The sequence below is a fragment of the Capricornis sumatraensis genome, chromosome 13 (assembly GCF_032405125.1).
Source record: "Capricornis sumatraensis isolate serow.1 chromosome 13, serow.2, whole genome shotgun sequence".
NCBI classification, from domain to species: domain Eukaryota; kingdom Metazoa; phylum Chordata; class Mammalia; order Artiodactyla; family Bovidae; genus Capricornis; species Capricornis sumatraensis.
The window spans coordinates 62,574,862-62,600,512 of NC_091081.1; the positions used below are offsets into that span (position 1 = coordinate 62,574,862).

The window sequence follows — 25,651 nt, forward strand, 5'->3', positions numbered from 1 at the left end:
CCTATCCTCTTAGTAATTCTCCAAACTTCTGTGTAACATAAACTTTTGGTTTTCCTTGTGTGTGTTCTGCACACTGATTGCTAAATATTAAGATATAGATACAAAAAGACCATTTTTAAAGATTAGGCGATTTTTAGGATGGTTTTAAAGATATGAATAATTAGAAAATGATTCTATGATATTAATGGATAGAAACAAGTGAATGAATAAAAAACATCCCAGTTAAATGAATAAATGAAAACAAAAATGAATTTTTAAGTTACTTTATTAAAAAATATCCCTCAATGGTAACATTTCATAAAAATATACATACATGCTTTTACTTACACATTCTATTTAATACTATGGATTTCAAGGCAATTTTAAGTGCAGTTTTGAAAAGCATTCAGGATTTCTCCTGAAAGTATATATACACAGACTTCCAAAAACAAATACCATGCTGAGGCACAAAAAGGAAAACAATCTTTATTATCTCTTAAAGTGGTTAGAAAGGACCCTGGAGTTAACACCTACAGGAAGCAGGGTTATGTTCACCATTAACATGTAGACGCAAAGGTTCACATGTGACAATGGCTTTTTTTTTAAAAAGAGATTGCAGTTTTCAGACGACAAGTGACAAGGCCAAACAAGTTCTTTACACTTTTATCTAAACCATGACACTCCATCTGATTTCTATCAAGATGACGCCATTTCTGAAATCATGGATCTGTTCACGGAATCAAAGTGGAAAAGCTCTTCAGGAAAACAGCTCCTTCCCAGTTTGTGATCTTGGTTCATCTCATGACAACTCTCTGGAGTCTGCTGTAAGTCTGTAACCAATTAAGGACTCTTTACCACCTTCATCCACAAGCAGATCCACTAACACGTGCGGTTTATCGTAACCAAAGGAGGTGGTGGTGTTTCTCAGCGTTGTGAAGTCCTGTCCTTCAGTCTTTACTTCAGTTTTATTACTTGGGGGAAATTCTGAGCTGGAGCAGTTGTCTAACACCACCAGGCCACTATCAGAGCCATCTCTGGAGTGATACGCATTCAAAGTGATGCTGCAGGATTCAGACTGATTGCTGCTTGCGTGGATAGAATCCTCTCTCTCTGGGGTCAGAGGACTACATGGGGCCAAGTCAGAAATATTTTCTTCAATGGTCACCACTTCCATTTCACTAGAAAGATCTCCGTGTTCCACTTTTTCTGGATTGTCCTCAGTGTGTAGGCTTGAAATGGTCCCTGGGGACAGCTGTTCATTTTCTACAGCAATTGGCTGGTAGGTGATGGGTGATATCATTTTTGAATCAAATTTTGCCTCTGAAGAGGCATTTTTCACCACAGACAGCTAAGGGAAGAGAAATCAGTGATTAAACATAATAAATTATTACACTTAAGTGCTTAACCTCAAAAAAAAAAGGTCTAAAAGGGTAGAGGGTAACTAAATGTATCACTCATTGGCATATTTAGGACAACAGTGGAATAGTCTGCTAATTGCCTTTCTTTTTAATGGAAACACCATTAAGATTAAAAACAAGTTTTTAGAAAGTCACTATCTCACCAACATATGTTGCTTTTTGTGTGCTACCTTCAACAACCACGCATGTTACATTTGTAATAGGAGTACAGTTACTTATTCTAGGTAATGTTTCATCATTTGTCTTTATAGTCTAATTTTCATAGGCTCAATAATTTTATACTGATGATATCATTTATCTAAGTGTTAAGGTGTTCGAGTTTTTACCATTTATAGCACATGCTGAAGTTAATATTTTTATACTTCTTTTTATTTATGAAACTATCTTTTTAAGGATTAATTTTTTAGAGTGTGGCATGCTTAGGATGCTGCTACTTTGTACACCCATTGCATACTTATCAACTCCTCAGGATTAAAATTTCTTTTTTGCCAGCATACACTACTTTTATTACAAGGTACCAGGGGATATTCAGGTTTATTTTTCCTTCTCTAGTAGGTGTAAAATAGCACACTGCGAGCTTCGTTTGTGCTTAACCACTGCTGCTAAGTTGCTTCAGTCGTGTCTGACTCTGTGCGACCCCAGAGACGGCAGCCCACCAGGCTCCCCTGTCCCTGGGATTCTCCAGGCAAGAACACTGGAGTGGGTTGCCATAACCACTAGTAGTTAATAATTCATATGTGAATTGTCTGCTAACTGTTGACAGTTCTTATCCCCTCTACTTAAAGACAGTGTTTCCATAACAAATTTAAACGTGCCCTTTACATATCACAGGTATGATTCCTATCATATCTGACTTAACTAGTTATCATTCTGGCACCTTTAAATGTTCTTTTCATCATACTTTAAAATGTCAGGCATTAAAATGTCAACCTTCTAGTTTAGACTCACTGCTGGTCATCTTTCCTTCTACTCTTCAACTACCATGAAGCATTTCTGTATTTGCAGGTTTTCGAAAGCCACACCTTATTGACAGTGGGCCTTAGCACACACTGTCCCTTGGTACCTGGATGAACTCCTCTGCCTCTCAAGACTGTTTAGCTATCACTGCCCCTGGAGAAGCCATAACTAACCCAATCCCACAAAGATGGACCAAGTCCTCACTGGCATGTATATAAACCTTGATCTTCAACCCTCAGATTGCACTGGACAACCACTGAGTCCTCATCATTTTCCCACTTGACTTTAAGCTCCTGAGCACTGAGGCCTAACTATGCCTCTGGCCCTCATATAAAAAGGTACCCGCTGCATAGTAATAAAACAAAAAAGTGGTTTTGGGTATGTGGGAGATTGAGTGATTTATGACAGGTGACATGCAGCTGAACATCATTCTACTTAAAAACAAAATTCGAAGAATTATCAAAAAGGTTTAAATTAACATTTTAGTGTCCAGTTCACCCTTGAGCAATACAAGGGTTAGGCACACTGAGCCTCTCTTGCAGTCAAAAAATTTATGTATGACTTTTGACTCTCTAAAAACTTAACTACTAAGAGTCTGCTGTTGGCCAGAACCTACCAATAACATAAATAGCTGATTAACATATACCCTGTGTATTATATTTACATGCATTTTATACATTTATGACATACCTAACTTCACTTAATTTTTCCAATACTTCTAGGCTATATGGTGAGTTTTTTTTCAAACTGTCACAAATCTCCAAAAAACTTTCCAATATATTCACTAAAAAAATGCTGAAGTGGCCCTGTGCTGTGCAAATCCATGTTGTTCAAGAGCCAACTATAAATAGATAAAGAAAAAAAATCTAAATATATTACCAAGGATTTGGGTAACTTGGTGCCTTCTCGCTTAATTGGATGCAACTTCTTAATGATGCAACATACAACTACCGCAGCAAATACAAGAAAGAGGAGTAAAGCAGCAACGACAGGAATCCAAACAGGATCTACGAGAAGGGAAACAAATCACAAATCAGAATTGCAAGTGAACAGTGCTGGATCCATCAAATAGTTACACAGTCTCAGTGCTATTCTTTAATGGATTTACATATCCGCCAATTAATATGGTCAGAGTTTCAAACAACACTGACACAGAAGTCAGAAGACATGAGTAAAAAATTAGGTACCTGTCCAAGATACCAAGGAATCCAACATGCGATTCCTCCCAGCTTTCAGATTCTAAACTTTATGCAACTATACTGTCATACAGTGTGCCTAAAATGACTTTTTCATAATAATTTCCTTACATACCCCAATACTGTATGTCTTTAGTCCCACCCTTCTGAATTGTTACATTTTGTTATTTAAAGATTACAAAACTTAATAAAAAACACAGATGTACACAAATACACACATATAGGCAAGCTGCACAGGGATAAAGTCCCTTTGAAGGTAAACCAGATATAAAGAATAATATAAAATAGGGAAGGTTTGTTTCAGAGCACAAACACCTACAATCACGACTGTATATTTTTCTCTAATGCTGCCTTTTATTTTCACAGCACAATCTTCAATTTTTTTCCCCAGTCTTCTCTTCAAATTAACAGTGCTCTACATGCTGTGGTGATGTTTGCCATCCTTCACAGCATTTTATTACCTTTAATTTCTATTCCAAAGTTACTTCTTTGAAATAATAACTCTGACAGCAAGATCTTTTTTGACCCATTTCCTAGAGTAATGAAAATAGAAACAAAAATAAACACATGGGACCTAATGAAACTGAAAAGCTTTTGTATGGCAAAGGAAACCATAAACAAGACAAAAAGATAGAAAGGGACAAAATATTTGCAAAGTAAAGGAAAGAGGATTAATTTCTAAAATATATAAACAGCTCCTGGAACTCAGAATCTAAAAAACAAACAAACAAACCCCCAAAACCAGACCAATTGAAAAATGGGTGGAAGACCTAAACAGACATTTCTCCAAAGAAGACATACAGATGGTCAAGAGCACAAGAAAAGATACTCAACATCACTAATTATAAGAGAAATGTAAATCAAAACTACAATGAAGTTATCACCTCATACCAGTGAGAATGGCCATCATCAAAAATTTTCAAACAATAGATGTTGGGGAGGGTGTGGAGAAAAGGAAACCCTCTTGCACTGTTGGTGGGAATGTAAACTGATACAGTTACTGTGGCAAACAGTACGGAGGTTTCTTAAAAATAGAACTACCATACAACCCAGCAATTCCACTACTGGGCAAATACCCTGAAAAACCGTAATTCAAAGTGAGATGTATGGAGACAGTAACATGGAAACTTATATCGCCATATGTAAAATAGACAGCCAATGGGTATTTGCTGTATGTCTCAGGGAACTCAAACAGGGGCTCTGTATCAACGTAGAGGGGTGGGATGGGAAGGGAGATTGGAGGAAGGTTCAAGAGGGAGGGGACTTATGTATACCTATGGCTGATTCATGTTGAGGTTTGACAGAAAACAACAAAATTCTATAAAGCAATTATCCTTCAATTAAAAAATAGATAAATTTTAAAAAAGGACATGTGTACCCCAATGCTGACTGCAGCACTATTTACAACAGTCAGGACAGAGAAACAATCTAAATGTCCATCAACAGAGGAATGGATAAAGATGTGGTAAGCACTTACAATGGAATATTACTCAGTCGTAAAAAAGGGAATGAAATTGGGTAATTTGTAGAGATGTGGATGGACCTAGAATGTGTCATATAGAGCGTAGTCAGAAAAACAAGGATGGTACGTTAATGCATATATGTGTAATCTAGAAAAATGGTACAGATGAACCTATTTCCACAGTAGGAATAGAGATGAAGACGTAGAGAACAGACATGCAGACATGGAGGGGAGAGGGTGGGACAAACTGGGAGATCAGCCTGACATACATAGATCACCATGTGTCAAACAGATAGCCAGTGGGAACTTGCTATAAGGCACAGGAAGCTCAGCTCGGTGCTTGGTGATCACCTAACTGGGTGGGATGGGGGTGGGTGGGGATATATACACACACACAGTTGATTCATCATGCTGTACAGCAGAAACTAACAGCAATCGTACTCCAACAAAAAAACAGAATAACTCTGGAAGTTACTAAAATAAATGCCTGTATCACACCTGTTAGAGGACATGAAAAAAATTTTTATAATAGGAAAAGATAAAATAACCATATAAGCAACACAGCACCCTGCTCAAAAGCACTGGAGTGGACAGGCAGAGAATGCTGCCTGCATATGAGCCACAGAGGTACCACTGTGCAGCCACCTCTCAGTCTGGTTTGTAACTCAGGATTTCTTTTTTTTTTAGAATAAATCTGGGGTATTTGCATTATTTCAAATTTTATGCATTTTCTTACTCAAAATAGCATAACACAAAAGGATATTAAATGCACTGCATCATTTTAAGTTATCTATTTGGAATCCTAACATAATGGCCTAAAAAGTTTTCAGTATTTATTAAAGTGTTTGGTCTGATTCTTCAGGCTAGATTTTCATTCTTCGAAAAGAAATTTACAAAATTTTTTGTACATTTTTAACCTAGGAAATATATTCTAAAAACACCTGAACAACATAATATATATACATACACAGACGCACACACCCAAAGACAGTCACCAAAGTATGATTTATAAAGACAAATCGACCAGTTAATCCAAAAATTGAGAAACATTAAATATGATCTTTGGGCTTCCCTTGTGGCTCATCTGGTAAAGAATCTGCCTGCAACGCGGGAGAGACCTGGGTTCAATTCCTGGGTTGGGAAGATCCCCTGGAGAAGGGAAAGGCTACCCACTTCAGTATTCTGGCCTGGAGAATTCTACAGACAGTATAGTCCATGGGGTTGCAAAGAGTCGGACACGACTGAGCGACTTTCACTTCACTTATGATCTTCATAATAAAATATTTTAGAGACATCAAAAATACTATTAATAAAGTATGTAAAATAAAAAATATTTATAGCATATGCTTAGCGTGTGTGCATGTGTTCAGTTGTGTCCAACTCTTTGTGACCCCATGGACTATATATAGTCCGCCAAGCTCCTCTGTCCATGTGATTTTCCAGGCATGAATACTGGAGTGGGTTGCCATTTCCTACTCTAGGAGATCTCCCTGACCCAGGACCAACCCACGTCTTCTGTGTCTTCTGCACTAGCAGGCAGATTCTTTAACACTGAGTCACCTGGGAAGCCCCATATACGAAGTTATATTTGTACTACAGTATGATCATGGCTACAAAGCAAAAGAAAAAACAGGATGGAAAAAGCCCCACCAAACTGTGAATAACTGAGTATTCATTTGGATGGCAGAACTACAGCTTTTGTTTCCTTCTGGCTTTTTATATTTTAAAAATTATCTATAATGAACATTTAAATTTCATAACATCAAAAATAAGCCCGAAGTTTTGTTAAGGTACCTGCCAAATGAGAATGCCTGTTAAAGAAAATAATAATGAAATGAAAACATTTATTTTAAGAATGTGTTATAAAAATGACCTATAATCTATGATTTAAACCAATCTTTATCTATTTTTGAATGTTAATTTCCAGTGCTTGTCCAGTTCCCAGGTAACACAATTTTAGTCAGTGCACATCCCTACTTTTTAGTTTATAAACTTACTGTCCCCAGGAAGAATATTTTAATGGATATATAACATCTTGCTATATTAGAGTAACAAACTGATGTATGTCCTTACTCATAATCCTGAAATGCAGAAATTTATGCACACAACTTTATGTGTTACAATTTTTCTTTGCTGGGTCAAAGGTCATCACATGGCTTTCTAAATTGGTTGTTTTGTATCTTTTAAGACTGAAAAATGGCCTTATTTTTAATTTTAAACTTCTGAAAAATGGAACTACTAAATATTTTTTGTAAAGAGCAGAGATGTACTGAAATTAAAAATCAACTCTTTTCACATTACCATTTTAGTGATCACTGCTTATACTGGGTTTCCCTGGTGATTCAGTGGTAAAGAATGCACCTGCCAATGCAGGAGATGTGTGTTAGATCCCAGGGTCGGGAATATCCCCTGGAGAATAGCCACTTCAGTGTTCTTGCCTGGGAAATCCCATGGACAGAGGAGCCTGCTGGGCTACAGTCCACAGGGTCCCAAAGGAATCAAACACTACTTAGGGACTAAACCACAGCCCTATATTTAGGAAAAAATTGTAACAAATTACCTTCTGTGTTGTTATCATCAGAAAAGGTAATACAAAGTTCATCAGACTTTTCAGTTGTAACAGCCCATAATTCTGAGACTCCTGCTGCTGAAACACAGTACTGAGAATTCAGCGAGGACATAGGAATATTTAAGAAGCACTGAGTCTCATTACAGTCCTCTTCCTTTGTGTACATTTTATCCGTGGTCTGGACAGAAGAAGAAAACAAAGAAAATGCACGGCACCTTTTAATTTGGGAAAAAAAAAAATCACCATACTTATCCTGGTCGAACATTTGAAGAAAAACACAGACATGATGAGTGCTGAACATGTCTGAACATACTGTTGATATTCAAACAGTAAGTCAACCTGTTACTTCAACACAGCATGATGCATGATGCATGATGGTATAAATCCATTAAAATGTTCTTTATAGAGATTATAAATTTAAAAATTAAAATATGGATTATGAATATAAAAACTCAAATAGCAGAAACGTTCAGTGTTAGCTGTCAAACCAACAAATGCTCACTGGTCCTATTTCTATAGTGCCTGAAACTTAGCTGGTGAGAGAGACGAGCATCTCATACGAAGAATAACTCAGGCATCCTGCCGGAGCATCTCTTGGCAATAATACATGGAAGGGACTGAAGCAATCTCTGGGAGCTTATTATTCATTCAACCAGCCACAGTGCACGGATCACTGTGCTAGGGCCTAAGGACACAAAGGTAAGAAGTGGTGCCTGACCTCCAGTAACTTATGATAGTACAAGAGACACAAGAAAGAAATGCAAGTGAGTGACGAGGACTGTAAGAGAAAGCCCCACTCTGTGAAATGAGGAATAACCGGACCACAGAGGAGGAAACAGTCCATGGGGTCAGAAAAGACTTCAAAGGAGAGCTGATTTGCCAGCTGAATACTGAAGAATAAATAGAAATTCTCCAGAGTAGACAAGGTGGAGAAGGGCATTCTGCAAAAGAGCAGGGTACCTGCAGGAGACCAAGAACAGTAAGCAGTTCACCAGAGCACAAATGAAGATGAAGCTGGAAGGCTGGAGACATGTAGCTGGAAAGGATGCAAGAGGCCAAATTATGAAGGCCAAGGGGACATGCCACGGAGGAGAATTTAGAAATGATTTTGTACTTAATGGGGACTTGTTAAAGGGTTTTAAGCAATGAAGTAATGTGGTCAGGTACGCACTTCAGAAAGACAACTCAGCTGGCGACCAAAGTGATGTTTCACAACCTAAATCAGATGTCCTTCTTCTCCTAACATCCTTCCATAAGGCACAACGACTCAGTGAGAAGAGTCAGCTCTCTCCAACGCCTCAAGAGAAGTGGTCCCCAGTGAACCCTGCAATGTCAGCTGCCCAGCGCCCTGCTGCTCCCTTCGCGTGCCTGGGTGCCTCTGCGAGGCTCTGCCGGAAACTTTCCCCAGGTACGTCCAGGAGCTCACCTCCTCACCTCCCCCAGCCCTGGCTCCAGTAACACTTCCCAGTGAGGCCTGGCCACCCTGCTGGAAATCACAACGGCCCCACCCTGCGCCCCGCCCTCCTCCCTGCTCTGCGCTTCTCCCACAATACTTATCACTGGAGCTTTGTCTGCACTGCTCACGGCTACTCCTAGAGCCTAAAAGGCACCAGGCATGTGCTTGACAAATGCTGTTAAGTAAAGGAATGGCAGTGCTGTGGAGAGTGGATGCAACAGAAGAATTCTAGGCAAAGTGTGGGCTGCACGGCACTGCCAGGGTGCAATCATGTCCTACAGAAGTACTTCTTTCAAAGACAGCGATTCCAATTAGAACTTCGTATTACTTCACATTACTATCAATGAGGAAGAAAGGATTAAAGCTATCCTCATCTTACCAGTGGAGAAATGGAGATACACAGGTTAAGAGTCTAGATTAGAACCACACTGTTGGCAAAGAAAAAACTTAAAATGTATTCACGTGGCCAGTGTTAAAGATTAACTCCAATACTGATTCTCTTCAACACATATTTCTTTTTTTCTTACTAAAACTGATGAGCCATGAGTCTTGACTGAATATTCATAAACATTCTACTTTCATTTTACCACATGTAAAACAACTTATGCAAACAACAGGAAAATTTCAATGTAGAAAAAGATGAGATGGAAACACATACCTCACTTCTATTGACGCTCACAAACACATGGTACGTGAATGTATAACAAGTATTTTCATCATCATACATAGGTTCTGGCTCTTTTCCATTTACAGTAATTAAAGGGTGAAATATATCAACAATGATTTGGTTTTCCTTCTTTCTGATACCCAGTTTAGGTGGTCCAACTTTCCCTGGGGGGTGGGGAACAAAAAAGAAGTACAATTTGTATCAGCCTTGGAACTGTGATCCACAGCATATAACATTACCAAACTCAATCCATCAATCTACTCTTTTTGTTGCTGTGTTCTAAAGCAGGACTGCATTTAAATCATTCCACAAACACCTAGAAAATATTTTAACTGTCCTTAATAAATCTTGGTAAAAAGCCTTGACATAAAAGAAGCTATATGAAGTTATCTTTCCTTTATTTTTGTTTCTGTAGATTGAAAATCATTAAACAGAAAACAGAACATGCTTTTTAAAACACATTTCAGAAAAGGCATTGTAATTATCTTTGAATTCTCATCAAAACTCTTTATATTTCCAGTGCCTATGGACACATGGCACGAAGACATCATGAAAGTTTGCAAAATACATTCAATTTTTACTACGAAAATCAGAACTAGCTATTCACTGATTCCATAATATTTATTATTATGTCTTTGATGCCTGGAACTTTGTAGGTGAACCATTTATCTGTTCTTCACATATTTATTGCATGCCTCCTATGTGCCTGACAGATCTGTTTTCATTCACCAATATACCCTAGGGCCTAGCATACTTTCTGGCACATAGTATGACCTTGATAAATCTGTGTGGGAAAAATCTGACATAACAGATAGTATAATTATCAGGTGACAGAAGCGTGGACTCTGGGGAATGAAACTACTTCAAGGGCAGGTAGAGGCAGGGCTTTTAGAAGAGACGAAGTAGGCACAAACCAAGAGGAAGGAGCAGAATCCAGGCAGTGGTTGAAGTCATGAAGCACGGAAGCTGAACAAGGATGGAAGAGAAGCCAGAAGGCAAGGCATTAAAGAGCTACAAGACTGGGAAGGAACCATGTGACTAGACTTCTCTTACCCATGAGTGACGGTATGAAAGCTACAAGGTAGGGTGTTAGCCAAAAAAGAAGAATGGGCCCTGCAGAGTCTGGAGCTTGAGGTGACAACGAAGCTCAGGCAGATCATGGGAATGGGATGTCAGCAGCGTGAAGAACTGAAAAATCACTGTGATTGAAGAGATTACAGAGCTGTAAAATTGTCATGTGTTAAAAATGTTAAATTTAATGTGTTAAATTGCCAGAGGCCTTGAGGGGAAGACTGACCGCAGTTCTCAGGTTTAGAAGGGCAAAGTGACGGGCACCTCTTAGCTCTATTTTGTGTGGCTTGGGCGAAGAGAAGACAGGAACTCCCTAAATTCCTCCAAATGTTCCTGAGGGCATTGTGATAATTTTTAGCAACTGCTTATAAAAGCAAATATATATAGAAGACACGAATGAAATTAAAATTCAGACATGTATACATTCTACTCACCTTCTTTGCATAAAATAAATTCTCTGGACTGTGCATAGACAGATTCTTCTTGTCCAACCCTGACCTTAACTCTACCCCAGACAGAACTCGATGGATCATTAATTACAGAAAAGATATTACAATAATGTTCGGAGGTATTGCAGGCATCAATCCATTTCCCGTCCCTAAAATAAAGAACACAAAGGTAACTTTTACTGTTAATACATAAACCATTTCTGTCCATGCTGTGCTGTTCATTCACAGCACGGAGCTGATAGAAAGAGATGAATAAGAACAGGATGAAGAAGCTAGATAGAGTGGGGAACTTTTACTCTTTGGTTAGAAGATCTAGAAAATAATTTACAATAAAGAGGCTCAATTCAGAATAAGACCTGCAAAAACTACATTCCACATGCAATTTTAAAAAAATCTGTGCTTTAAACAAATCAAAGTCCATTAATAGTCATAACTTATAGAATCCAACATATAATAACCCCTGACACTTGTCAAAAATTCTGTTGAAATTTTTCTTTCTACTTCATACATACACTATAAGAAGTAAGACGACTTGGCTGTTTTAACACAGAACTGCAAGCTTTATTCATCATGTCTTAACATGTCAGAAGTTAGTGATACTCCTCTACCCTAAATCTGACACAAAGATGAACTAAGAGGCAGGAAATATTCTGAAAAGAATTAGCTTGCATCCTTATTACATCTGGATGTCGTTAAGCAGTTCAGGCAGTTCTGCCACATGGGAAGGAATGATGATGGAACAATCAGTTATGAGATGTGCAAAGGCCTTGGCAAAAACAGGATAAAAAAATAAAAGTGACACTCACTCATAGTTCATCACTTGTACGGTAAACATAGGATTCTGTAGCATAACAGGGTAATCCCAAAATATAACAGTGTTCAAGTTGTAGGCTTGTATTGTAACATTGGCTGGTGGTGGAACTACAAGAGATGCAAAAAGTAAGGATCATAGTGAGCAACAAACACTAACATTACAAAACCTTAATGTAAGAAGCCAAACATACACTTAAAGAATTCACCAGGATAGTAAATTTATTTAAATTCAGAATTTCTAAAAATTAATTTTATTAAAGTACAGAAGCATTCTAATTCATTTTAAATTACTGAAACAACATTGTGACATAAGGGACACACAAATACAGTATGAACAATGGTGGTTACCAGGGGTGGAGGGAGGGGGAAATGTGAGATTGTGTCCAATGGGTAAAAAAGTAGGCATACAAGGTTAGTAAGTTCTCAGTATCTGCTGTATACCCTTGTGCCTATAATTAACAAAACTGTATTGTTTACTTATAGGAAGACTCTTGAGAGTCCTCAGACAGCAGGAAGATCAAACCAGTCAAACCTAAAGGAAATCAGTTCTGAATATTCACTGGAAGGACTGATGCTGAAGCTGAGGCTCCAATACTTTGGCCATCTGATGTGAAGAGCTGACTCACTGGAAAACACTCTGATGCTGGGAAAGATTGAAGGCAGGAGAAGTGAGTGGCAGAGGATGAGATGGTTGGATGGCATTATCGACTCAATGGACATGAGTTTGCACAAACTCCAGAAGGCAGTGAAAGACAGCTAAGCTTGGCGTGCTGCATGCAGTCCATGGGGTTGAAAAGTTGTACATGACTTAGTGACTGAACAACAACAACAATTGCTGTATTTAAAATGTTTTTTATGAGTGTAGATCTCATTTGAGTGTTTGTACCACAACAAAAAATGTGGCATATACATATAATGGAATGTTACTCAGCCTTACAAACGAATATGATGATTCTGATACCTGTTGCAACATGGATGATCCTTGAAGACATTATGCTAATTGGAATAAGTCAGATACAAAAGGACAAATACTGTATGATTCCACTAATATGAAGCATACAAAATAATCAAATACATTGAGACAGAGACTAGTACGGTGGTTATCAGGGGCGGGTGCGGGGGTAGGAGACAAAGGGGAGTTAACGTTTAATGGGTACAGAGTTTCAATATGGGATCATGAAAAGTTCCAGAGATGGAGTGGTGGCTGCACAACAATGTTAATATACTTAATGCTACTGGACTGCACAGTTATAATAAGAAAAATGGTAAATTTTACATTATATATATTTTACCACAGTAAACATAAAACACAACTGACTTAAAAAAATACTAATATAGTATGAGCAACACATTCCTAGAATGTCTTAGGAGTTTTTATCAATAATTGCACTGCAATAATAATCCTCAATTCGTTTAATCACTAGAATTTTCTCTATTTGGTACCAAAGACTGTATTCAACGTCTAGAGAAGAACTGGCCACCAATGGGATGGTCAATTTCACTCTCAAGTGCTACCTGGGCTCTCAACCCTCCACTCAGCACTGTTACACCTTTACTGCCTTTTCTCCAGCACAGCAACAGATACCGAATGACTGCCTGATGGAGCCATCAAGCAGTCCAGTTTCATCAGCATTTTGCTCTCTGAGGTGTACAAGGCTTTTTTCAAAACATACCCTGTATTTCCTCCTGCCTTTGCTCTTTTAAACCATTTTAGAAAATGTCTGTTGATAAGATGTGCAAGTGTTACACAAGAAAATAGGGCAGAAGTCACTTTAACATCTTATAATCAAACTCTACCACAACCATTATCTAGTTACTAAAAGCTGCCATTTGTTCCCCTGCTGGGTGTAAATGGTTATTGTCCACCACCCCATAGAAAACTGAACACACACCTCCCTTCCTCCTTTTCTCTCTTGCTCTATCTCCCTCTCCTTTCTTGCCCTTCTCGGTGAACAAACATGAAGTTATAGAGTTAGCAATATGACCTGAAATGTAAGAGCATTCAATCCTACCTATCTAGAAAACTCCATCAAACAATGATTTGCTTGTACAGCTAAAATAAATGAATGAATAGCAATGTGGTCAGGTGCAGTGGCTTTCAAACATAACCTGTCATCCTAAAAACCTCAAAGAGAGCCAAAAGTTTATACTTTTAAAAAATGTATTCCAGATAATAATGATAATCACTTAGATTTATACCGAATTATTTGTTGTTTATTCACTAAGTTGTGTCTGGCTCTTTGTGACCCCATAGACTGCAGTCCCCCAGGCTCCTCTGTCCATGGGATTTTTTAGGGAATACTGGAGTGGGTTGCCATTTCCTCCCCCAGGGGATTGTCCTGACCCAGGGATCAAACCTGCATCTTCTGCACTGCCAGAGGATTCACTACCACTGAGCCACCAGGGAAGCCCGATACCCAGTAGCCTTATACCTAGTAGACTGTTCTAATAAGAAATATATTCCCTGGGTTGGACCTTAAGAAATCTGGATTCTTTCCTTGCTATATTACTAAAGAGTTGTTTCAGAATCCCTCACCTATCAAGTGAGGTGTTAACTTCACATACATAGGGTATTTGCTTACTGCTGAAGAAAACACCTACTATATTTTTTCCCAAAACAAAAATTCCAGTATTTGAAGCCAAACTGGTACACTGTCTTAATTTACAATTATTTAGCAACTGCATTATTGTTCCAAAGCAGAACACGGATCAAGAGTTACTTAGGTAAAAAACACAGTGTATGCCTGCATGCTTAGTCACGAAGTCATGTCTGGCTTTTTGCAACCACCTGGACTGTAGCCCATCAGGCTCCTCAGTCTATGGGATCTTCCAGGCAAGAATACTGGAGTCGGCTGTCATTTCCTCCTCCAGAGGATCTTCCCGACCCAGGGATCAAACCTGTGTCTCCGGTACTGGCAGGCAGAGTCTTTTCCGCTGAGTCACCTGGGAAGTCCTCAAGGACAGTGGGATTCTACTGTCATCCCCCACCCCTTTTTTCATTATTTTTCCCTTTATTTCAGTGGTTTTCCACAAGAGGTGCTATGTCCCCCAGGGATATGCAGCACTGTTGAGAGACAGTCTGGTTCTCCTAACGGCATGGTACTAGTGGGGTTCTACTCGCATCTAAGGGACAAAGGCTGGGGATGCTGCTGATATCCTGCAATACACAAGACAGCCCTCCACATTTTGGCAGTCCAAAACACTATCAGTGCCGAACACTGAGAAACCCTGCCTTATCATAATTTTAGGAATCATTTTTATTTAGGAAGAAAAATTAAAGAGAGAATGGAATTCAAAATCACCCCACACCTGTCAGAATGGCTATCATCAAAGTCTATAAATAACAAATGTTGGTAAGCACGTGGAGAAAAGGAAACGCTAGTACACACTGTTGGTGGGAATGTCAATCAGTGTAGCCTCTATGGAGAACCGTATGAAGGTTCCTCAAAACACTAAAAATAGAACTACCATACGATCCAACAATCACACTCCTGGATATATACATATATCTGAGGAAAACAAAAACACTAACTTGAAAAGATACATGTACTCCAATGTTCATAGCATCATTATTTACAAAAGCCAATATATGGAAGCAACTCAAGTGCCCATCAGTGGATGAATGGATAAAGAAGATATGGTGTTTGTGTATGTATATATAATATACATATACACATATATACAAACACATATAATGGAATACTACTCAGTCACAAAAAATGAATGACATTTTGCCATTTGCAGCAACATGTTTGGACCCAGACTGTATTATGGTTAGTGAAAAAAGTCAAACACATGTGCAAGCTAAAAACAAATGGATGACTGTATCAAAAAAGAAACAGGCTCACAAATATAGAGAACAAACCAGTGGTTACCAATGGTGTGGCAGGAGTAAGAGAGGAGTAGGGGATTAAGAGGCACAAACTACCATGTCTAAAATAAATAAGCCATAAGAATACACTGTACAGCACAAGGAATATAGTTGATTAATAAGTTTAAATGGAGTATAATTTAAAAATATTGAGTCACTATTATATACCTGAAACTAATACTGAAAATTAACTCCACTTCAATAAAAAATAAAAGACAAACAATTTTTTGATAAACTAATATGTTTTACACTTCCTGCTCAGCAAATAGCCTTGGTGTCTCTTGAAATCTCTAATTTCCATATTATTCACCAAAGTGGTAGAACAATTTGTACCTAAAGATTGAAATTATGAAGTTGGAAGGATGTCTCATGTTCAAATACTCAATATGCCCTTTGACCTGTAGCCAGTGATCAGTCAGCATTTTTCTACTTTCCCTTTCTGGAATAATGTTGATGGCTTTTGGTATCTATCATCGCTAGTTCTCTAAGCAATTTTCTTGCAGGTAGTCAGGAAGCACTGGACTTGCCAGATTTCGCCCCGGTGTTAGTTGAGTTCCCGTGGCCATACACAGCAGGGTGGACTGAGCTTCCTTAACAGGGCTCCTTCCAAGGTGTGGTCACACCTCAACTTCATGAAGCAACCTGTCTCAAACAGTTTACATTCTATGGTTGAGAAGGAAATCAAAGGCATCCCCCTCTAGGGTCAATTCAACATTAGTATCAAATATCAATCACACATATAAATATAATTTTGCAACTACATAAGATACCTAATGTTAAGAAAACTCATAATAAATCAGAACGTCCCTCAGATGCCATTTCTTAATTTTAGCATCTTTTGCTGTTCTTGTTGTTCAGTCTCAAAAGTTGTGTCCAACTTTTTGTGACTCCATGGACTGCAGCTCTCCAGGCTTTCCTGTCCTTCACTATCTTCCTGAGTTTGCTCAAACTCAGGTCCATTGAGTTGGTGATGCCATCCAACCATCTCATCCTGTCATCTCCTCTCCTCCGCCTTCAGTCTTTCCCAGCATCAGGGTCTTTTCTAATGAGTCAGCTCTTCCCATCAGGTGGCCAAAGTATTGGAGCTTCAGCTTCAGCATCAGTCCTTTCAATGAAAATTCAGGGTTGATTTCCTTTAGGATTGACTGGTTTGATCTCCTTTCAGTCCAAGGGACTCTCAAGAGTCTTCACCAACATCACACTTCAAAAGCATCAATTCTTTGGCGCTCGGCCTTCTTTATGGTCCAACTCTCACATCCATACATGACTGCTAGAAAAACCATAGCTTTAACTATATTGACCTTTGTCGGCAAAGTGATGCCTCTGCTTTTTAATACACTGTTTAGGTTTGTCATAGCTTTTCTTCCAAGGAGCAAGTGTCTTTTAATTTCATGACTGCAGTTAGTAGCTGAGAAATTTACAAACCATCAGGTCCTGGTTTCTTTTGTTTAACAGCCCTTCCCTTGATTACTCTCTCTAACCTTGTATTTTACAGTAAGAAATAAAAAGACACCACATGGCACCTTCAATCTGCCTGGAAACCTTTGCTAGGTCACTGGGCTCACCAGGCACATTTCCTGCTTTCCCTGCTATTAAAGGTGATGGGTGTTAAGTTTCCTGCCACTATGTAACAAGGATCCTCAGTTTCCAGTAAAGACAAGTCCTTCACTTCCTTTTAAGTCCCTTTTAAAAAATTATTCCCAGTAGGAATATGTATGTACCCAATCTGAAATTAGTTTCTGCATTTGAGAGAAAGGCATATAGAAATAAACCTATGTACTAGAATATAAAATAAAGTGCGTCTATATTTAAGAAGAGGTTACTGAATCATACATTATGAAATACAAACAGCAGTAGACTTGTGTTGCATTCGTCTTTAGAGTGAATCAAATATTTCCCAAAATTTAAGTAAAAGCCTGGCATGATTAGACTAGGACAAGGGCTTAAATCACAGCTTTCAAAGCAATCAAGACAGGTAGTAGGAAAAGAGGTTTCAATGGATTCTAAAACACAGAAATTGCTACTAGATTATAGAAGAGACTTTTGAATATTTACATCAAAGGATGTAATCTGTGGTTTTAATGCTACCAGAAGAGAAACCATGTGGTGATCAGACATCTGCTTTTGTCATCCTTGCCAAAATCACATGATAAAGTAGACATGAGCAGTTTTCTCCTTAAGTTTCAGAATTTTGTAACCTAAAGTTTAAATGGCTACATAATCAGCTTAAAATAACTGAGGCTTACAGCTAACTTCTATTCATAATAAATGCACTCTGTCAATAAAAATATGTGTAGAAATAGCAAGAGAATGGAGTTAAAGGAGTATCTCATGAAGTAGGATCATCTTACAGATGTCCTCATCTCTTAAAAATGCCCAGAAGTTTTCTGTAACACTTGTTGTTTTTGGAAATTGGTTCAGAGTCCTTGTAGCATTCTATCTGCATACAACCCGGAGTCAAGTTCAGCTCTTTCTTAAGATCTGCTTCCCCAAACTCCTCTAGAGCTAGCAGCTGAAGGTTAAACAAAATCAAACAAAAGAGAGAAGAATCACTTTTCATAACATTCTAATTACAACGCAGATAAAAAGGAGAGATCTGGTTACAGCGGACTGTTTCCTGGTGATAAGACATGAAAAAAAGAGCAAGGATATGGAAAAAACAGCAAGGGAAAGGACAGAAAAGACAAATGAAGTTCAGCACGTGGTGAAGCCCTGCCGCTAGATGGGGCAATGGAGGTGTCACCGAAGCCCCTAAACCAGTAGCTAGGACAGCTCTATGATCCTCACTGGGAAAGGCAGCAGGGGGGAAGCACACCATTACAGACACCTCCAGATTTCCTGTGCAGGGACGGGGACAGGGGTGCAGGCAGCCTCCTATGCACCATCCCGTAGCCTCTGAAAGCATCTGTGCCTCGACCGAAAGTCGGACAGTCACAGCAGTTCACCGATTTTTACATAATAGCATTCAAAGACAAAAAAATTATGTGAGTGCATGTGAGCGTGGTCAATTATATTTGACTCTGTGACCCCATGGACTGTGGCTCACCAGGCTCCTCTGTCCATAGGATTTTCCAGGCAAGAATACTGGAGTGGTTGCCATTTCCTCCTTCAGGGGATCTTTCCAACCCAGGGATCAAACTGGCATCTCCTGCACTGCAGGCGGATTCTTTACCACTGAGCCATCTGGAAAGCCCCCAAAGTTGTGTCCATCTAAACGCAAAACAGAGCTCTGCACTGCATAGACACCATTCAACTATCTGCTCACAACCTCTCTAGGGGAAGGACAAACTGAGAAGCATTAAGAGGTTAAGGAGACAGTGGCCGGTAAGTAAACTGTTTTGGAGGATTCAAAGTCATCTGACACTACAACTCAAAAACAAACTCTCTAACTTAAAGCATCCAGACTCTTTTTTGAGTGAGCAACTCTCAAAATATCTAACAACTTCCTCATGTTAAAGATGCGGGGTTATGGACATTTTCACAAAGGTTTCTTCTTACACAGCAAACTAAGAAATAGCATGAGAAATCCAGGCAGAAAAAGGGAAAAACATCAAGACTTCTGCATTATTTTCAGAATATATTTATGATTATGATCTATCTACTGGTTTTACAATGCTGATAAAATAACTTTTTCTTAGTGCTTTCCAACTTCTCTTAGCAAATATTGATAGCACCATCCTCTAAATTTAAGCTGAATAAAGACATTTAAGAATTCTTGCACATGGTGTTTCAAGCATTCATAAAAGTTTTAAAACCGAAACATTTAAATACTGGGGGGCTTCGAAAGGAATCCTATGTATCACTTTGTGAAACGAAAGGAAAAATGATCCTATTTAAAATTCCTTTATTATTTCCTTGTACCTTTGTAAAAAGGGTGTTAGAACTAAGGGTTCAAGTGAGTTCATTAAAATATTTCAGGTCTGTTTCACCTTCCAGAGTTCCTTAGCTGTTTCAAGACCTCTGCTGCTGCTGCTGCTCCTGCTGCTAAGTCGCTTCATTCGTGTCCGACTCTGTGCGACCCCATAGACGGCAGCCCACCAGGCTCCCCCGTCCCTGGGATTCTCCAGGCAAGAACACTGGAGTGGGTTGCCATTTCCTTCTCCAATGCGTGAAGGTGAAAAGTCAAAGTGAAGTCGCTCAGTCGTGCCCAACTCTTCGCGACCCCATGGACTGAAGCCTACCAGGCTCCTCTGTCCATGGATTTTCCAGGCAAGAGTACTGGAGTGTCCCTGAAGTCTTCTCTTCCTCCTGTCTGCAGGTTTTATCACTCACTCTCTCTTCCTTAAAATGTAGGGCCCATGGCATTGAAACATGTACACTACCATGTAAGAAACAAATCGCCCGTCTATGTTCAATACAGGATACAGGATGCTTGGGGCTGGTGCATGGGGATGATCCAGAGAGATGATATGGGGTGGGAGGTGGAAGGGGGGTTCAGTATTGGGAACTCATGTACACCCGTGGCGGATTCATGTCAATGTATGGCAAAACCAATACAGTATTGTAAAGCAAAATAAAGTAAAACTAAAAATTAAAAAAATAAATAAAATAAAAATAAAATTAATCTGAGATTCTTAAAAAAAAGAAAAAAAAAATGTAGAGCCCAGAAGTAATGGAACTGATGTGAATGAAATACTTTTCTGAAGAGATGGTTCTATCAAATTGTGGCTTACGCTGAATTTGTAATGAACTAAAACTCCCCAGGTCTTTCGCAGAAACCACAAGCAAATTAGGGCTTATCCAATGAACTTCTTCCCAGCCACTTTTCCGATCCGAAATGCAGTGCTGTATTATTGTTCCTGTTTATTCAGTTTCATCTAGTTGGGTTTGCTTGGCATGCCAATAAAATTCTAATTGAACCAGGTCCATCTAGTCCCTGAGAGAACTCATTTCTCACGACTAATTCTCTTTTGGACTGATTCACTCTACGCTGAGAAATAGTTTAGGAACAGAAAAAATGAAACAGGACTTTTCAATCTTAGGAAGGATGGGAAAAAGTTGGAAGAAGGAGTTAGTCATGGAGCTTATTTTAAATTTTTCATATTGATCTGGATGAGTTTGTTTTTAAAGCTGACACAATTTCTCATTCATATCTAAAACAATGCAATATTTAAAACATGTATTTGTGAAAATGATGCAAATAACTGAATGACAGTCACCAACATAAATGAAACATTTACTGGACAAGCTATGAGCTCAACTTTGTTATGCATTATCTCAGTTAAACACCACAACCGTCCTAGAAGGGAGGTAGTATTTACATCTTTTTACCGAAAAGAGAGGGGGGGAGAAAAACCTTAGAGAAGTTACTCAAAGACTTGACAGTGTGCAAAGTTTTGTCGGTTTTAATTAATAAAAGCTGTGTAAGCATCATCTTTGTGATAGTTTACTAAAAGTGGGGAAAAAATATAGATAGAAACTGGAGATAATTGTTTTCTGATGACTTCATAAGCATTTGCTTCAAGTAATTTTGCCTAATTTATTATACTATCACAATTACAAGACAGTCACCGAAAATCTGAACAGTATACTAAATTATTTATTTAGCATGGACATGATTGAAATGGATATCTACTATTGGGATAATCTAAAACAAAGACACTCCCTTAATAAGAAAATTACAAGTAACTGATTCCTTTTTGTTAGGAACTCATTTAATTCTGGCTCATCTTTCATTTTCTTTGTCCAGTTAAGATGGAGCCATTAATTATCCATTTAGCTCAGTCTTTAAAGGGGTTATTTCTCTCTTGAGTTCTTTAGGTTTTCCTTTATATAGAACCAAAATGTGGATCTTTCAAAAACCCATATAAATCATGAATCAGAATAAAATGAAAACAAATTATTAATACCCTCTTCAATAAATATAATTGAAATGCACTGACTTAAGTATTCTGAATCTCTGAAATACATATCGAATCTAAAGTAATGAAAATTCTCAACACACCCAGAGCATTACCTAAAGTCAGAGAATGAACAGCTAATAATCAAGTGGAGAAGGTGAGTTAAGAGCCCCACTCCTGTTTTAAAGCAGTCTGCTCTTCAGATAATACCCAGAGTGGAAGAACAAACTGGAAAAAGGTAGCTGACAACTGTACAATGCTAAAGTACAGAAGGCCACAGATCTTCCTGTGGAGAAAGGCAGGCAATCCTCCTCCCAGGGCTGGTATCAAGAACGCAGGAACTGTGTAGTCACGAGGGGCCCATGGTCAGGAGGGCTCCGGGCTCAGAAGGAAGGGACTTGTACTTGGTTTACTGCTCTGCCCTAGCCAGGCACCTCAGTTACTCTCTTCCTCTCTTCCCACATCCAGTCATCCCCAAGTTATGCTGACTCTCTATTCTAATTTCTTCTTTTCCATTTAAACTTACCACTGTCTTCTCCCAGGCTTAAGTAGCAGCCTCCTATGTGGCCTCCCTCCTTTGAAACTATCTCAAAACTATCCTCTAAGATGAATGGTCTTTCTAAATGGCGTATCTGATCCTGTATAAAATCACTGATCTCCTGAAAATAATCCCATGGCTACCCACTGATTTGAGCAAGAGTGAGCCTATTATTTTGTTGGCTCAGCACCTGTACTTCTTTCAGGAACATTATGGCTCTCCCTGCTGGCATTCTCCTACTGTTACCACCTGCAACAGTATCCTTCCCATAGCTGGCACCTGACCGAAGCTGGTCAGGAGCATTCTTCTGGGATTTTGCCAGGGTGGAGGAAGCTGCAAGATGTCAAAATCCAAAAGCCTGTCAACATCCATAATTCCTGCCAAGTAGAGAAGGCTGCCAATAGCCAAAGTAAGTAATACAAAATGGAGGGTCTTGGCACTTTGAGTTTCTGGTTCAGCCGACATCTCTACATTTCTGTTTTAACTCTGGTTTGGATTCTCTGAGTCAATAAACTCCTCTTTTTGTCGAAGTGAGCTGAAGCTGTGTTTCTGTCCTTTGCTGTTACACATGATAAGGTACTTCATTAATTGGTTCCTACCAACCAACTGGTTCCTAAACAACAATTTTGCTGTTGTTTAGTCGCTCAGTCGTGTCTAATTCTTTTGAGACCCCACGGACTGTAGCCTGCCAGGCTCCTCTGGCCATGGAATTCTTCAGGTAAGAATACTGGAATGGGTTGCCAGTCCCTTCTCTAGGGGATCTTCATGACCCAGGGATCGAACCCAAAATGCTTAAATTATTCCACAAATTCAACTTGCTGTTTCAGAGCCCTTCCTCTGCACACACAAGTCTCTTTGCACCTCCAGCTCCAACTCTGGGGTCACCTTCTCAGTGAAATCTTCCCTGATTCCCCTTCTGAGTCAGGCACCCATGTGCTGCTTTCCAGTAAACTATGTGTAAGTTCTAGCTCTTATCACAATGGACTGAAACTGCTCTTATGGGTGACCAACTCGCCCTAGTAATGGCAGAGAACAGAGTTAAGTACTTCGGACTCTGGAACCCAACTGCCAAGCTTCCCAGTGAATAGCAGCAATTTAGTAGATTCCATGCCTCAACTTCTTATCCATAAATAAGAGAGCTAGAACAGCGTCTACTTTATAGGACGTTTGGGAAATGATGTGATAAGAACTTACAACAGTGCCCAATAACAGTTAAACCATCAGGATCCTTTAAGGCAAAAACTGAAGTTATTTTTGTATTTCCAACACAAATGGTGCAATGTCTCTTCCAAGGAATGACTTAACTATTTGTTTACTTGACTTCTAAAGAGCAAGCCAAAGGAGAGCGGGATATGAAGGGACCGCGTCTAACAAGTGTCACAGAGGAAGTCATAACACAGGTGCAGACCCCGCGTTCGCCAAGAGTAAAGGAGGCGGGGTCGCCCTGACCCCTTCCAGGCAGCTGCTAACAGCGTACACAGAGGAAACGCTCCAGAATGCCCCGCTTTCCGATAATCTAGGTTTGCCTCTTTTGCAGAGTTTACTGATTTCACCGGAGCGCCTAATTATCACTACACTGAGCTTTAGAAAAACATGTTTCCTGGGAAATCTCTTTAAGCAGGCGGAGATAAAGGAGGAACTGAGGTCTGCCAAGAGACCTGCCTGACAAACGGATTCGACAGTACATGCCCTGAACCACGTCCAGACTCGCACGTAAGACGGCCACTTAACTGCCTTTTAATAATTCTCAGCTGGCGAAAGAACGTCTAAGAATTCGGGGCCGACCTTACGAATATTTACATCATGAGCTGTGGCCAGTGTGCAACTGCTCACCAGGTAACTCACTTATTTAAAAACGAATTAAGAGAACGCGTTTTGTTTCGGCAACCGCGGAAGAGGCCAGAAAAAGGGAACTGAAGGCTGCAAACCGCGGACACTCGGCGTCACCTTCCCACGGCCGCCCCCTTAGGACCCGAAGCCGCCGCCGGGCGTCGAGGACAGACGCTGGCGCGGCCCCGACCCCGGGCGGGGCTTCCTGGCCGGTGGGGCTCCCTCCTTTCCCGTCCCCACCCGCCTGCGGCCCTGCCGCGAGCGACAGTACCCGAAGAGAGTCCCGGATTCGCGGCGCTCATCTCAACCCAGCTTCCGGTCAGCAAGACAGGGACGAGGAAAAAGAGGAGAGCCATGCTGCTCCAGACTAACGCCGGTGCTGCCCAGCACCACCGCGGGTGTACACCCGCGCGAACCTCGGGCTTAGGTCTTGCGTCACTTCCTCCGCCGCCGACCATCCCTCCAGCGGGAGGCGGGGCGTGGACGGGAAAGTAGGGCGCGGACCTGGAGGCCGAGACCGGGACTGGGCGGCCAGCCTGGCCCGGGAGGCGGGGCCAGGGCCGGGAGGCGGGGCCTGGGCGGGGAGGGCGGCCTGCGTGGGGGTAATTAGGGATCCTGAGGGGAGGCTGAGGTGCCCGAGAAGGTTGAATCGGGTAGGCGAGCTGGAATACAGCGGGAAGTCAAAGAGAGGTCGCCTCTGTGGAAGCTCAGCGTTAGGGGCACGGCAGTCTGTGGCGATCTTGGCTCACCCGTTTGTGAGCACATTTGGGTCCACAGGTTATGTTCTTTAAGCTTGGCACTACTTGCCGTAATTCATCTTCCTCTTTTTGCAATCCTTTTTCTAGGATTGCTAGAAACTCCAATAGTTTGGCCACCTGATGCGAAGAACTGACTCATTTGAAAAGACCCTGATGCTGGGAAAGGTTGATGGTGGGAGGAGAAGGGGGCGACAGAGGATGAGATGGGTGGATGGCATCACCGACTCAATGGACATGAGTTTGAGTAAACTCCTGGAGTTGGTGATGGACAGGGAGGCCTGGCGTGCTGCCGTCCATGGGGTCGCAAAGAGTAGGACACGACTGAGCGACTGAACCGAACTGAGGATTGCAGAACTTTGTTCTACGCCACAACCTAGCCATAATTCTTCCTTTACCACGTATTAGCCTTTGCCATCAATGCCTCTGGGAATTTGAGAGTTTCGGGCAGAAAGAGTCCTTACATGGCTTCTGGAATCCCTGCATTTGTAGTTGAGGAACCAGAAGCTTTGCCGGAAAATGGTTTGTGCAAAGTGTCACAGCCCAAATCTAATTGGCTTGGGCAAGAACTACTTTATTCTTGGAGGAAAAAGAACTTGTATTACCTTTTCAGCTATTAAATAGCAGCCTCTCATAATTAAGATCTGCCTTTTTACCTCTATGACCACATCTCCTATTACTCTGCGTTGCCTCACGTATTCTACTTCAGCCACATTGGCGTCTACCCTTCTTAGATCATGCTTAGATATGCATATGGCTAACCACCTAGCTTGCTTCAAG

At 40.2% G+C, this 25,651-nt stretch overlaps 1 protein-coding gene across 1 annotated transcript; it reads right to left on the bottom strand.

The window, feature by feature from the left end:
• Nucleotides 1-294: 294 nt before the first annotated feature.
• On the bottom strand, nucleotides 295-24,512 carry IFNGR1 (interferon gamma receptor 1). The gene is made up of 7 exons (XM_068985206.1): nucleotides 24,388-24,512; nucleotides 12,031-12,145; nucleotides 11,210-11,373; nucleotides 9,696-9,868; nucleotides 7,573-7,759; nucleotides 3,234-3,361; nucleotides 295-1,327 (listed from the first exon to the last, which is right to left on the bottom strand). The coding sequence occupies exons 1-7, from the start codon at nucleotides 24,470-24,472 to the stop codon at nucleotides 779-781; spliced, it is 1,401 nt and encodes a 466-aa protein (XP_068841307.1). The 5' UTR covers nucleotides 24,473-24,512; the 3' UTR covers nucleotides 295-778.
• Nucleotides 24,513-25,651: the final 1,139 nt, after the last annotated feature.